At 27.5% G+C, this 12,942-nt stretch overlaps 1 protein-coding gene across 1 annotated transcript in view; it reads left to right on the forward strand.

The window, feature by feature from the left end:
* The window catches only part of LOC122498899 (putative aminopeptidase W07G4.4), an 88,172-nt gene extending 76,285 nt beyond the window's left edge, over positions 1-11,887 (forward strand). The window contains exons 8-9 of the mRNA XM_043606894.1: positions 5,600-5,839; positions 11,511-11,887. Coding sequence (XP_043462829.1) covers positions 5,600-5,839; positions 11,511-11,681 — 411 coding nt within the window. The 3' untranslated portion in view covers positions 11,682-11,887. The remainder of the gene's footprint in view (positions 1-5,599; positions 5,840-11,510) is intronic.
* The last annotated feature ends 1,055 nt before the right edge of the window (positions 11,888-12,942 follow it).

A 12,942-nucleotide genomic window follows, 5' to 3' on the forward strand; every position in this document is an offset into this window, starting at 1 on the left:
AAAATTTTATTAGGTTTTGGGATTTGGTTGAACTTGGGTAGATTATATCCTCTGGTGGTAGTAAATAAAATCCCCAAGCGATTTTAAAAAATTTCAAAAATTGGCGGACATATTGAATTTTTAATTTTTTTGTACTTTTTTTTGAAAAATATATATCTCTGCTTCTTCTTAACGGATTTTATTTTATGACCTCTTAAATTGTTCGTATTGAAATATACTTTTATTTAAAAAATTAAAATTAAAAAAATTATTTAAATTTTTTGTTTAAAAAATTAATTTAATTTTTTGAAAAGCCATCGAAAAAATATGCTACCTTCAATTTTGATCATTTTTTTACCATTTGTAGCCATAAATGTGTTGAACTTGTCCTGAAATTTTTATCGTGGGACAGCCAGTAGTTTTTGAGAAAAAAAATAAAACGTAAATCCTCGCATAGCGCTGTAGCGCTCAGTTTTAATGCCGCACGATTGTAAATGGAATTTTAATGGAAGTACGAGTTTTTATTAACCCTAGAACTAAAATATGATTTTTTTATGGACTAACGAAAAACTGGGGTGGTTTGGTACCCCAGATTTGAAACAATTGTAAAAGGTTACCTTTTTTGTAATTTTTTTAATTTGTCAACAATGTGGCTAATTTGAGAAAATTAAACGGATTTTAAAAGGTAAATAAAGACAATTTTATTTTGATTAAGGCAACTTGAAAATTTAAATATTATTTACAATATATACAAATGTTAAATGATTTTAAAATAGAATAAAAATTATTTATTACAAAGAAGGTTTCTATTTTTTACGGGGGAGTTTCCGAGGTCTTACAGTTTTTCTTTATTTACCTTTTAAAATCCGTTTAATTTTTTCAAATTAGCCACATTGTTGACAAATTAAAAAAATTACGAAAAAGGTAACCTTTTACAATTGTTTCAAATCTGGGGTAACAAACCACCCCAGTTTTTCGTTAGTCCATAAAAAAATCATATTTTAGTTCTAGGGTTAATAAAAACTCGTACTTTCATTAATATTCCATTTACAATCGTGCGGCATTAAAACTGAGCGCTACAGCGCTATGCGAGGATTTACGTTTTATTTTTTTTCTCAAAAACTACTGGCTGTCCCACGATGAAAATTTCAGGACAAGTTCAACACATTTATGGCTACAAATGGTAAAACAATTATCAAAATTGAAGGTAGCATATTTCTTCTATGGCTTTTCAAAAAATTAAATTAATTTTTTAAACAAAAAATTTAAATAATTTTTTTAATTTTAATTTTTTAAATAAAAGTATATTTCAATACGAACAATTTAAGAGGTCATAAACTAAAATCCGTTAAGAAGAAGCAGAGATATATATTTTTCAAAAAAAAGTACAAAAAAATTAAAAATCCAATATGTCCGCCAATTTTTGAAATTTTTTAAAATCGCTTAGGGATTTTATTTACTACCACCAGAGGATATAATCTACCCAATTTCAACCGAATCCCAAAACCTAATAAAATTTTTTGTGTTGAACTGACGTGGAATACACCAGTTAGAAGAAATACATGTTAGAAAATATAGTAATTATAAAGAAGAATGATTAGAAGTAAAGAAAATTATGAGTAATGTTAATTCGAAAAAGTTAAAATCATTTTGAAAAACATTTATAAGAAAAGAAGTTTTATAACAAATGATATTTCGAAAAAAAAAATTTAGAAACTTTAAAATATAGAACATTTACACATTATAAAAAAATATTATTACACGGAGAAAAAGGAATAGTTGACACATCCAGATACATGGATATCACAGCCATATTATATTGAAAAATACGGGATATCCATAGTTAAGGTTGCTGCATCGATATTCTATGGCTGGCTGTATATTGTTGCAGCAGCAGAAGATCTATGGTTGAGTGATCCATAGTAATGGGAATGGGAAACAAAAAATTGGAATCACTCAATTAATTAAATTCAATGTCACTTGAGATATTTTATACACATTTTTGTTAATTAATACACACCACTTATTGAATAACCGCATATTAACGAAATAAATTATTAACCGATGGGGGAGACACGAACACGAAAAGAAAAGGTCTGGAAGAGATATCCATAAAAATAATGTTGAGCAGAATATTGTTGTGTTATCCAATTCAATGGAAGAGACAACTTTCAGAATGGAAGCACATTCCATATTCAATGGATGAGGGAGCCATATTATATTGTTGAATCAAATATGGATGTGACATCCATAGGCATGGTTGGGCTTACAATTCATGCTATGGATTTTCACATATGGCTGCCTCTTCCATATAAACTTTGGTTGGGAGATCCATAGTTAGTTCAAAATTTCGATACATGTTGCGCGAAATTAATTACACAGGCACACAAAAAAATAAAAAAGTCAAAACCCAGAGGTTACACCCCCCTATCCCCATGTTTTTGGGGTCGCTGAAACCGAATATAACCATGAAAAATTTTTTTCATCGGCCATTTTCCCGCTACCACCCCCTCACATCTGCTCCCGGGGGTTGGAATTTCAGTTTAAAAAAAAGTGGAGTAGGGTGTCTATTCCTGTGTTTTTTGGGTCGCTAAAACCAAAAAATACTACCAAAAACAAATTCTTTCCTCCCTTAACCCCCTACAACCCCCTTAACACCCGAAAGGTGGGGGGTCGAAATTCGAATTTTCACGAAAAGTCGATTACTGTGTCTAAACCTACGTTTTTTGGGTCGCTGAAACCAAAATAGACTACAAAAATCAAATCCTTTTCACCCTTGACCCCCTACAACCCCCTGCAATAATTTTTGATAATTAATATTTAATTTCCAATTTCCCAAAAATCGTTTCGTTTTATTTGAAAAAAATTATTGCAGGGGGTTGTAGGGGGTCGGGATGGAAAGGATTTGATTTTGGTAATTTTTTTTGGTTTCATCGACCCAAAAAACGTAGGGTTAGACACCGTAATCGACTTTTCGTGAAAATTCGAATTTTGACCCACCACCTTTCGGGTGTTAAGGGGGTTGTAGGGGGTTAAGGGAGGGAAGAATTTGTTTTTGGTAGTATTTTTTGGTTTTAGCGACCCAAAAAACACAGGAATAGACACCCTACTCCACTTTTTTTTAAACTGAAATTCCAACCCCCGGGAGCAGATGTGAGGGGGTGGTAGCGGGAAAATGGCCGATGAAAAAAATTTTTCATGGTTATATTCGGTTTCAGCGACCCCAAAAACATGGGGATAGGGGGGTGTAACCTCTGGGTTTTGACTTTTTTATTTTTTTGTGTGCCTGTGTAATTAATTTCGCGCAACATGTATCGAAATTTTGAACTAACTATGGATCTCCCAACCAAAGTTTATATGGAAGAGGCAGCCATATGTGAAAATCCATAGCATGAATTGTAAGCCCAACCATGCCTATGGATGTCACATCCATATTTGATTCAACAATATAATATGGCTCCCTCATCCATTGAATATGGAATGTGCTTCCATTCTGAAAGTTGTCTCTTCCATTGAATTGGATAACACAACAATATTCTGCTCAACATTATTTTTATGGATATCTCTTCCAGACCTTTTCTTTCCGTGTAGGAACAATAACTTTTTTAAGAATTGGTAATTCGGTAATATTTGAATTATATTGAATAATAATTTGGAATATAATTATTATAATTATTAACAAATCTATAAAATAATATTTATCAAAATTGACATTTCGAAAATAAAAATATTAGTGTAAATAAGAAATAATAATTTTTATAAATGATAATTCAGTTATTATTTGAAGATTATAAAAAATTTTCTTTCGCAGTATTAAACATTCTGTTGATTAGTCATTCAAAAAAATAATGTTTTTGACAATTATTCTTTCGGTTAAAAGAAATTATAATTAATTCATTAGATAAAAAGAATTTCGATAAAATAAAGATTCGGAAAATAAAAATTGGAGACTTTTCATGCGCCTCCAGAATATGAAAAGTTTAATACCTAAAAGTTAATAACTTTCTTGAATGTAAATTACTGTCTGTTTTCTTCCTTTTTGAATTAGTCAGTTTTTTCTAAATAATATATTTTATGTGTAATTAATTTAATACAGAATAATTTATGTAATTAAGAACAATTAACATTTACACGGGAATTAATACTTTCACAGAAAAAATTTTATATTCAAAAACCACTTTCTGAGGCAGAAATGAAAAAAAATCATTATGTCTAGATTTATGGATAAAATCCGCTTTGTGTATTTTACATTAGAAAATGTAATGAATTTTTAAATTGTAATTTTCAAAATATTAAAATTTCTACACTTTAGAGCAAAAGAAATTATGTCCAAGATTTCGTTAATAATTGAAAAAGAAAATTTCCCTATATCGCAAAAGAATGTTTACATCTCAAAGAATTAATCTCATCATAAATCACTTTCAATTCGCCATTTCTTACGGAAATGAATATTTCCACATCTTGATTGAAATAAAGCAAATTTGACAATAATTCTTCTCTCTCTCTTTTTATAGCACTTTCTCTATATAATTGTAACGAAAAGTTTTAATCATGTATATTTCTACTTTGTATTTCAGACTGCGTGTGACCCGTTTTCTTCCTTGTTTTCCTTCCTATTCCTTTCGTTTCTCCTCCCTCTCTTCTCGCTCTTCATCATCGCTATTGTGTGTTCTTTCATGTAGCGCGTTTCTTATTTTTCTTATACTTATTTTTCTTAATAACTCACTTCTCCACCTTTCTTGCAGATAATTACGAAAAAGTCTTTCTTTCTTTAATCATAAAGTAGAAAAAAAGGAGAGAATGAGAGAGAAGGAGAGGAGTCTTTCTTTTACCAATCTAGCTACTCGCCTTTTGTATTTACATTTCTCAAGACCTCTTAATGATAATCTGGAGCAAACCGCGCGCAGTTTTTTCAAATACCTTTAAAAGAAAAACGTGCTTTGCAACTTTTGAAAAAAAACAACGAATAGATTTTTATATTCTGCGAATTTTTAAATTTCACAATATTCTCTCTCCTTTTTTTCGTATAATATACAATACACAATATTTTATAATCTTCAGCGTTCGAATTAAATTATAGAATTTATTGCTCCTTTAGAATTGTGATTTCCTTTTTTTCAAAAGCAAAGGATATAAATGTGTATGTGTGTGAGTTGAGGGCCAAAGAACTGCTGATCTACTCGATTTTATGTTCTTTCTCTGGAACTATAAAATTTGGAGACAGACATGAGATTGTTGGGTCAGCATTAAACTTTTTTTTATATCGTCTACCGTTTGGAAATAGAGAAGTTTCGTTTACTTTTTATCTCGTCTTATACACAATTCTTTTTTTCACCTTTTGTCCAATTTATAAGAAAATTTATTTTAAACTCTTGAATAAAATAAAAAAAATAACATTGTTAGAAAAGAAATAAAATTATTGTACTTGGATGGGAGAAAATTATTTTTGAGAATTTCGTGGTGGATACAGAGGGAAAATTTTAATGTACGAGACAGAGTAGAAAGGACGAGTTTAAAGAGAGGGAAATAATTAATCTCTCGACTAATTTGAATTAATTAGTAAAAGATTGGTTTAGTGTTGAAGTCTGACTTATGCAAATGATAATCTAATTTAATGCAGGTCGTCATGGATAATGCAGTGGCAAGACTGGACAGTAATGCAGAAAAGCTTCAAGCCTCTGGTGAAGTCATGGGTGATCCATTTGAAATCTCTCGTTTACGAAGAGAGGATTTCAAATGCCATCAAGGTCAAGCCGAGGGCGATGATGTTCTTCAAGCGAAAAGAAAACCCAGTTCACAATCGGAAAGAGGTCATCAGGGTCCAGGAGCTTTTCTCGTAATGGCATCTGGTCTCAGTCAGGTGAGTCTAAATATTTATTTGTTAAAAATTTTTTATTTAATTATTAACTAATTATAATGGGGTCGTCCTTATACCACGTGCACAATTTTTTTTATCCCTTTTTGACTCCTTCTACCCCCATTGTGGACAATCGTGGACTTTTAATAGACCCCTCCCTCCCATAATTGTCCACGTGGCCAATTTTTTGTGAGAAATTAATATCTTTGGTAGAATATGAAAACTTCATAACTATAAAGAAGGTATGATGTTAAATAAATTGATATTTGAAAAATAAATATTTATGTAGGGTCAAAATAAGTGAAACCGGCCACTTGAAAAATTTTTATCTCCAATTTTCAAGTTATCTATGATTTTTAGTAGATATATGAGTACACTTTTTCCCCCTAAAATATTTTTCAAAAAAAAATTTTATTTTTGAAGTAATTAGGTATTGAAGTTTTAGGTCATTTTATTTTCATTTTATTATTACTTTGAAACAAATAAAGATAATTAAGTAATTTTTTTTTAAATTAAAGCTTAAAGTCTATACTTTAAAGATGAAATAAAGCGATTGCTAAAAAATGAAATTTATAATTGTTATTAACAATTCTTTTAAACAATTGCAAATTGAAGAATGTTCTCAATGTTTTTGAAAGATTAAATTACGATATATTGATGCGCAAAACTATAAGGATTCATTTAAAAAAAAGAAAAATGAGTAACTTCCAATATTATAGAAATTGTGTAAATTTTGCTGACAAAATGCAAGCAAAAATTGACTCAAGTTCCTGGAAAAAGATAAAATTGCAAACGAATAAATAAGATCTTCTTTTGTTTTGTTAGAAACTTCACGCTTTCAAGCGGATTTTTAAGATTAAAAATCGATTTTGGCCTGCATTTTGGCAGAAAAATCTACACAATTTCTATAATATTGGAAGTTACTCATTTTTCTTTTTTTTAAATGAATCCTTATAGTTTTGCGCATCAATATATCGTAATTTAATCTTTCAAAAACATTGAGAACATTCTTCAATTTGCAATTGTTTAAAAGAATTGTTAATAACAATTATAAATTTTCATTTTTTAGCAATCGCTTTATTTCATCTTTAAAGTATAGACTTTAAGCTTTAATTTAAAAAAAAAATTACTTAATTATCTTTATTTGTTTCAAAGTAATAATAAAATAAAAATAAAATGACCTAAAACTTCAATACCTGATTACTTCAAAAATAAAATTTTTTTTTGAAAAATATTTTAGGGGGAAAAAGTGTACTCATATATCTACTAAAAATCATAGATAACTTGAAAATTGGAGATAAAAATTTTTCAAGTGGCCGGTTTCACTTATTTTGACCCTGTACGATATTTCAAAATATCTTAGTTTTGTACTACAAAAAAGTATCTTTACTAGATTAAAAAATACGAAATAGTAGAAAAAATTGTTTATTTAATTCAGTGTTGTAACCAAAATTTTATTTTGTATTTCCCTGACCTTTCACTGATTTCTAAAATCAATTATTCAAAACTGGAATTTTTCTTACATACTACTTACACTAAATTTTTGCGACTACAGAACGGCTTAAAATTAGGAGTACTCGCATTTGCCTTGGGTTTTCTCGCCAGTGGAGAGGGAAACTGTAGAAAACCTATCTGAGTACAACCGGTTTATTGACAATCTAGTTCTAATAGTGTGTACCGGACAATAATCGACGGTGCACATCATCATACCTCGACGTCAAACCTCCCGCTCAGATTACCTCACGCGCCGAAAAAATCCCAGGCTAATGGGCGCGAACCAAGTACCCTTGGTCCTAAGCGTCCGCTGAGCCAGGCATTCATCCGACCGAGCCAATCTGTCGGTTATTCAATAATTATTTTATGTCATATAACGGAACTTACCAAAAGCATAAATCATTTGATGGTGAATCAGGAATCGAAGCAATTACTATGAAAATATATTATTTTTAATTAATAAAGCGAAATCGAAAATTTTTTTTCACAAAAAAATTTTCCGATTTTCTGAAAACTATAACTTTTTTCTCAATGCTCCTAAAATTTCAATCTTCTCCGTGTAGCTTAAAAGTAATATAATTTACTAAATACTAAAATTTGACGTATGTGTTTTGCTTCGTTTTTGAAAAATTAATTTTTTAATTTATTTTCTTAAAAAGGTTAATTTTATACAATTCTCATCGAATTTCAACGTGTAAATAGAGTGATGTGAAATTGGTCGGTTAACTTCAAGTCCTAAAATTAACCTTTTTAAGTGAATATTTTAAAAAATTAATTTTTCAAAAACGAAGCAAAACACATACGTCAAATTTTAGTATTGAGTAAATTATATAACTTTTAAGCTACACGGAGAAGATTAAAATTTTAGGAGCATTGAGAAAAAAGTTATAGTCTTTAGAAAATCGGAAAATTTTTTTGTGAAAAATATTTTCGATTTTGCTTTATTAATTAAAAATAATATAATTATTTTCATAGTAATTGCTTCGATTCCTGATTCACCATCAAATGATTTATGCTTTTGGTAAGTTCAGTTATATGACATAAAATAATTATTAAATAAAAACGATTTTAAAAAAGTGCAAAATTTAAGGTTACAAAATAACACTCTGAGAGGCCAACTTTTGATTAATAATAAAATTTAAAAAAATAAAATTTTCGAAATAATATTGTGGTTAATGGAATCAGGAAGTCTTCTAGTTTAACATATTTTGAAACCAGATTTTTTCAAAATATAGCCGCAACAACCCCCAGACGAAAGTCAGTGGAGTGACCCAAATACAAAAAATCAATTTTTAATAATAATTGTAACTGTGCACGTTTCTTTAAAGTTATTAATATACCAGTATTTTCAAAAAATTAAAATAAAGAGATATTTGAAATTAATCTTTTAAAAATATTTTTTGAAAGATAATAGTTTTTCAATTGAGGCCTTGGATCCAAGGCCTCAATTACATATATTATAATTAACAAACTTCTAAACAATTAAAATTTGGTAAAACCTTTTAAAACTGATTGCATTTTTTAAAAATTAAAAAAAAAATTAAATTTTTGAAGAATTTTAATTAAAAAATTTTGAACATTATTGTTAAAAATAATTCTAAAAAATTTTAATACTATTTTTATTGTATTTATTTGAATTTTCGCAAATGTGTAACTGAAAATTTTGAAAACAATTGAATTTTAAAAAATTAGAATGAATTCAATTATTTTGAAACTTTCCAATAAAAATTCTTCAAAAATTATAATAAAAAATACTTTAAAAAAATAATTATTATTTTCAATTAAATTTTACAAAATTTTAATTATTCTTAAAATTTTTTATTGTTCGTATATTTTTAAAATTTAATTATCGGAAAAAATTATTGAAAAATATAATTTTGAAAGATTTGTCTATAGTTTTTGTTAACACAAAAAATTGAAGTTAGTTGCATTTTATATTAAAAATGTGGTATTTTGTTGCAATATTTGGAAAAAGTCGAAAAAGTTTGAATTTTTGAAAATAAGTCAAAAAGGCACATTTTTTGAAAATAGTCAAAAAAGTTTTCCATTTGTTTAAAATTTGCTCAAAGTATAGATTACAAGTGTCGGCTCCTTAATTTTTTCGTACTGTTTTTTTACGAAAAACAATTTAATTACTTTAATTTAATAAATTGATTATTTTTTAAAAATATGTTTTATTTATTTTTCATTCTCATTTTAATTTATTTTAATTATTTTATTTTTTATTTCAATTATTACTTTATATTTTATTTCAAACATTACTTTACTTTTATATTCCTTCATTATAATTATTATTTTTTATTTATTTATTTTATTTAGTTATTCTTTTATAAATATAAGCACTCTCGAACAATATTAATACTGCTCCTAAATATAAAGAATAATTACTAAACTTTTCTTTTTTTTTAATTTATAAAACATTTTCATGATTTTCGAAATAAGTTTAATTCTCATTTAACGTAACTTTAATCGTTGAGCGAAAAGTTTTATATTTCGCTGTAAATAGCAAGAAAAATATTATTCAATTTCTATTACGAGTGGCAGTAAAATTTCATACGTGGTTATAAATATCAAAAGAAAATTTATTACATTTTTATAACAAGTGTCAGAAAAATTTTATTATATTCTTATCTTATTACAAACAGGAAAGAGGTTTTATTAAATTTTTGTTATTGTAAATAATAAAGAGGGTAATTTTAGTTCTTGGAGTCCCTGGATTCTTCTCCTTAAAATTCTGAAATAATTCCCCTTTCAGTTTACAAATACCGAAAAATAATAAAAAATTAGTGAAAACACTTAATACTGTCACTTGTTTTTGAAAAAATATTGCCTTTTTTAAAATCCCTAAAAACTGCAGGTCTAATGTATAGGCCCATTATATAATGCACCATATTTTTCTCGCCCCTCAATAAATAATGTCATTCCTTTTATTTTCTATTTTTTTGTCAATATTTAAATCTGAAATGAAATGAAAACATAAACATATCGAATTGGACCAACGCGAAATCACTATCGAGATTTCATTTCCTGTTAGCCTCGTTCGACTGCAATAACTGATAGCAATTCACTATGTACAATTTAATCGATTAATTTCATTTTATGCCGATATATCTGTTATTCAGATAAAAAAAAAAATTTGTACCTAAAGAATTTTGATTTTTTTGTAAATTAAAAAAAGGGGATTTTTTATTTTTTTGACTTTTAAATAGTAATATACTATTTCAAATAAATCTTCTCGTAATAATAATTTTTTTAAATTATATTAACAATTCGTAAAATAAATTAGATAGTATAAGTAGAATAAATTAATAATCAAAATTTGAATACAGTTTGAAATCTTAATAATATTGATTTAAGAATATTTAAAAGTTGACACTTGTTAGATCGTGTCAATTTTTATGTAGTATCAGGTGGAATTTTTTTTCGCTGATAGTTTTTGATTCTGAAGTACACTTCGTCATGCAGGACCGCTTTCAAATAAACATATCTCAAACATGTGACGCTTTCTGCTGTGTTCTAGATATAAAAATATCGTTGCCAGATGGTACATTCAAACCTCGATTTTCAATTCAATATATCTACACATATAATAAAATCGTTAGTACTTTAAAGTGATGAAATTCCAACACTTCATGTTATTTAAAAAAAATATATAACATCTATTCTTTTTGATAACATACTCGGGTCTATTAAATATTTTATTTCAATTTTGTTTCCGTTTCTTTTCTTTTGGAAGGAATTTAAAAGCATTGAATAATTTTCCATTAACATGGAAAATAATAATAAAAAAATGTTTTTGTAGAAACGTAGAAATTCTGAATTTAAAATTTGTATTCATCGAAGAGAGCCTATGTAGAGGAACATTTACGTGATTCGTTAATGGAGTAAAAAGTAATTAAATTTTCAGAAACTTTTTATGACTGATGCCAGGAGGTACTTTTTCGTTTTATTATCAAATAGTTACACAGCGTTGAATACAGGAATAAATTATTACTCTCGGAAGAAATTTTTTTTCCCTATTTTTATATTTATTTGATTTGCATTTTTTTTCTCTCTCTTATCACGTCAATAAACTAATTTGCAAACAGTTTCCTCTATTGTTTTGTATTATAAACATTTTGTGTATATTTATTGAATTCAATGAAGAAATAAATTGAATTAAACTGCTTTGTTTTTACAGCATGGTCGAGGTTCGGAAAAACCTTTACGTTATGCTCATTTGGATATTGCAGCTAGTGCAGGTGATTTACCTGAAATTGCAACTGGCGCACCGGTTTTAGCATTGGCGAAGCGGTTCCTATTCTCGGATTTGGAAAATTCTCTTAACAAAGAATGCGATAATAAAGTTTAAAAAAAATTTCTAATGATGAAACTTGCTTTTAATTAACTTTTATTTTATTCTTTTATATTGTTTCAACTTTTTTTCTTCTTCCTTGAAGAATATCAATTTTAACTTTTTGAGGTTTATGAATTTTTTGGTATTCAGTGTTTGGATTTGTATGTCAGGCATTTACTTTGTAAAATTTTCAATAAACTTTACGTTCTGTGTTCTTGGAATTATTGTTCGTTATAAAATGTTCCTCTATAATCCTTTTCCTTGAAAAAAGAGTCTATTTCCTTTTTGTTGCATTTCTTGATGTATAGTTCAGAGATCAAAACATTTGGAATATTTTGATGAAAATGTCGGCATACTATTAAGAATTATAATGTAGAGAATTTGAAAATTTTAAATGTTGAAAGTTCTGTAAAACTCGATAGGAAATGTGCAATTAGAAAGGAGAGTAAAACGAAAACTTTCGGACAAATATAAAATAATTCAAAAAACATTTGAGAGGCCTGCCATTTGAGCTGAGATTTAGAAAACATGCTAACTCAGATTTGAAACGGCACATTTTTCACTACTAGTCTGAATTGGCACCTTTCTGCACCCAACCGACGATTTAAAAAATTTCAAATTTTGCATCTTGTGAATTTTTTTCTAAATTTTGAAAAAAAATTAATTTAAATGATTAATTAAATTTTTAGTTGTGAAAAAGTGGAGAAATTCAAAATTGTTTAAATTGTCTGACTAAAAATGTATTTTACTAGGGGAGAGTCTCCAGTTGTGAGACGGGTTTCATTTTTGACCCGTAAATTGTAAATGGGTAAACGAAATTGTAAATAAAATACACCGTTCGAAAGGTAACAGAAATACGCAACTTTTATTAAAAGAAAGTATAGTGTTTCGATGAACTCAAAAAATTTTACGATACATTTTCCGAGCACATCGCTTTTTTCAACAAAAAAAAATGTCTCCAGTTGTGAGACACTCATTAAAAATTGCTAAAATTTAATAAGTTTGACCTAAAACGTTATGTTTAGTAGAAATAATTAAATATATTAATAATATATATTATTATATACTAAATAATAATATTTACTCGCCAAAATATGACTATCAAATAATCACAATTAAATAGCTTCAAAAAGAGCATTAAAATTGATTTCTTCTGAATCAATTGACTTTTATCCACTTGACATGCCCAAAAATACTAGAAAAAAAATCAAAACAACATTTAAATAGTATGCCTGCAAAGTCGTATTTTTATGCTGCCCAGATGGGTGTTGACACC

This window comes from Leptopilina heterotoma, unplaced genomic scaffold, assembly GCF_015476425.1.
Source record: "Leptopilina heterotoma isolate Lh14 unplaced genomic scaffold, ASM1547642v1 Lhet_161, whole genome shotgun sequence".
NCBI lineage: Eukaryota > Metazoa > Arthropoda > Insecta > Hymenoptera > Figitidae > Leptopilina > Leptopilina heterotoma.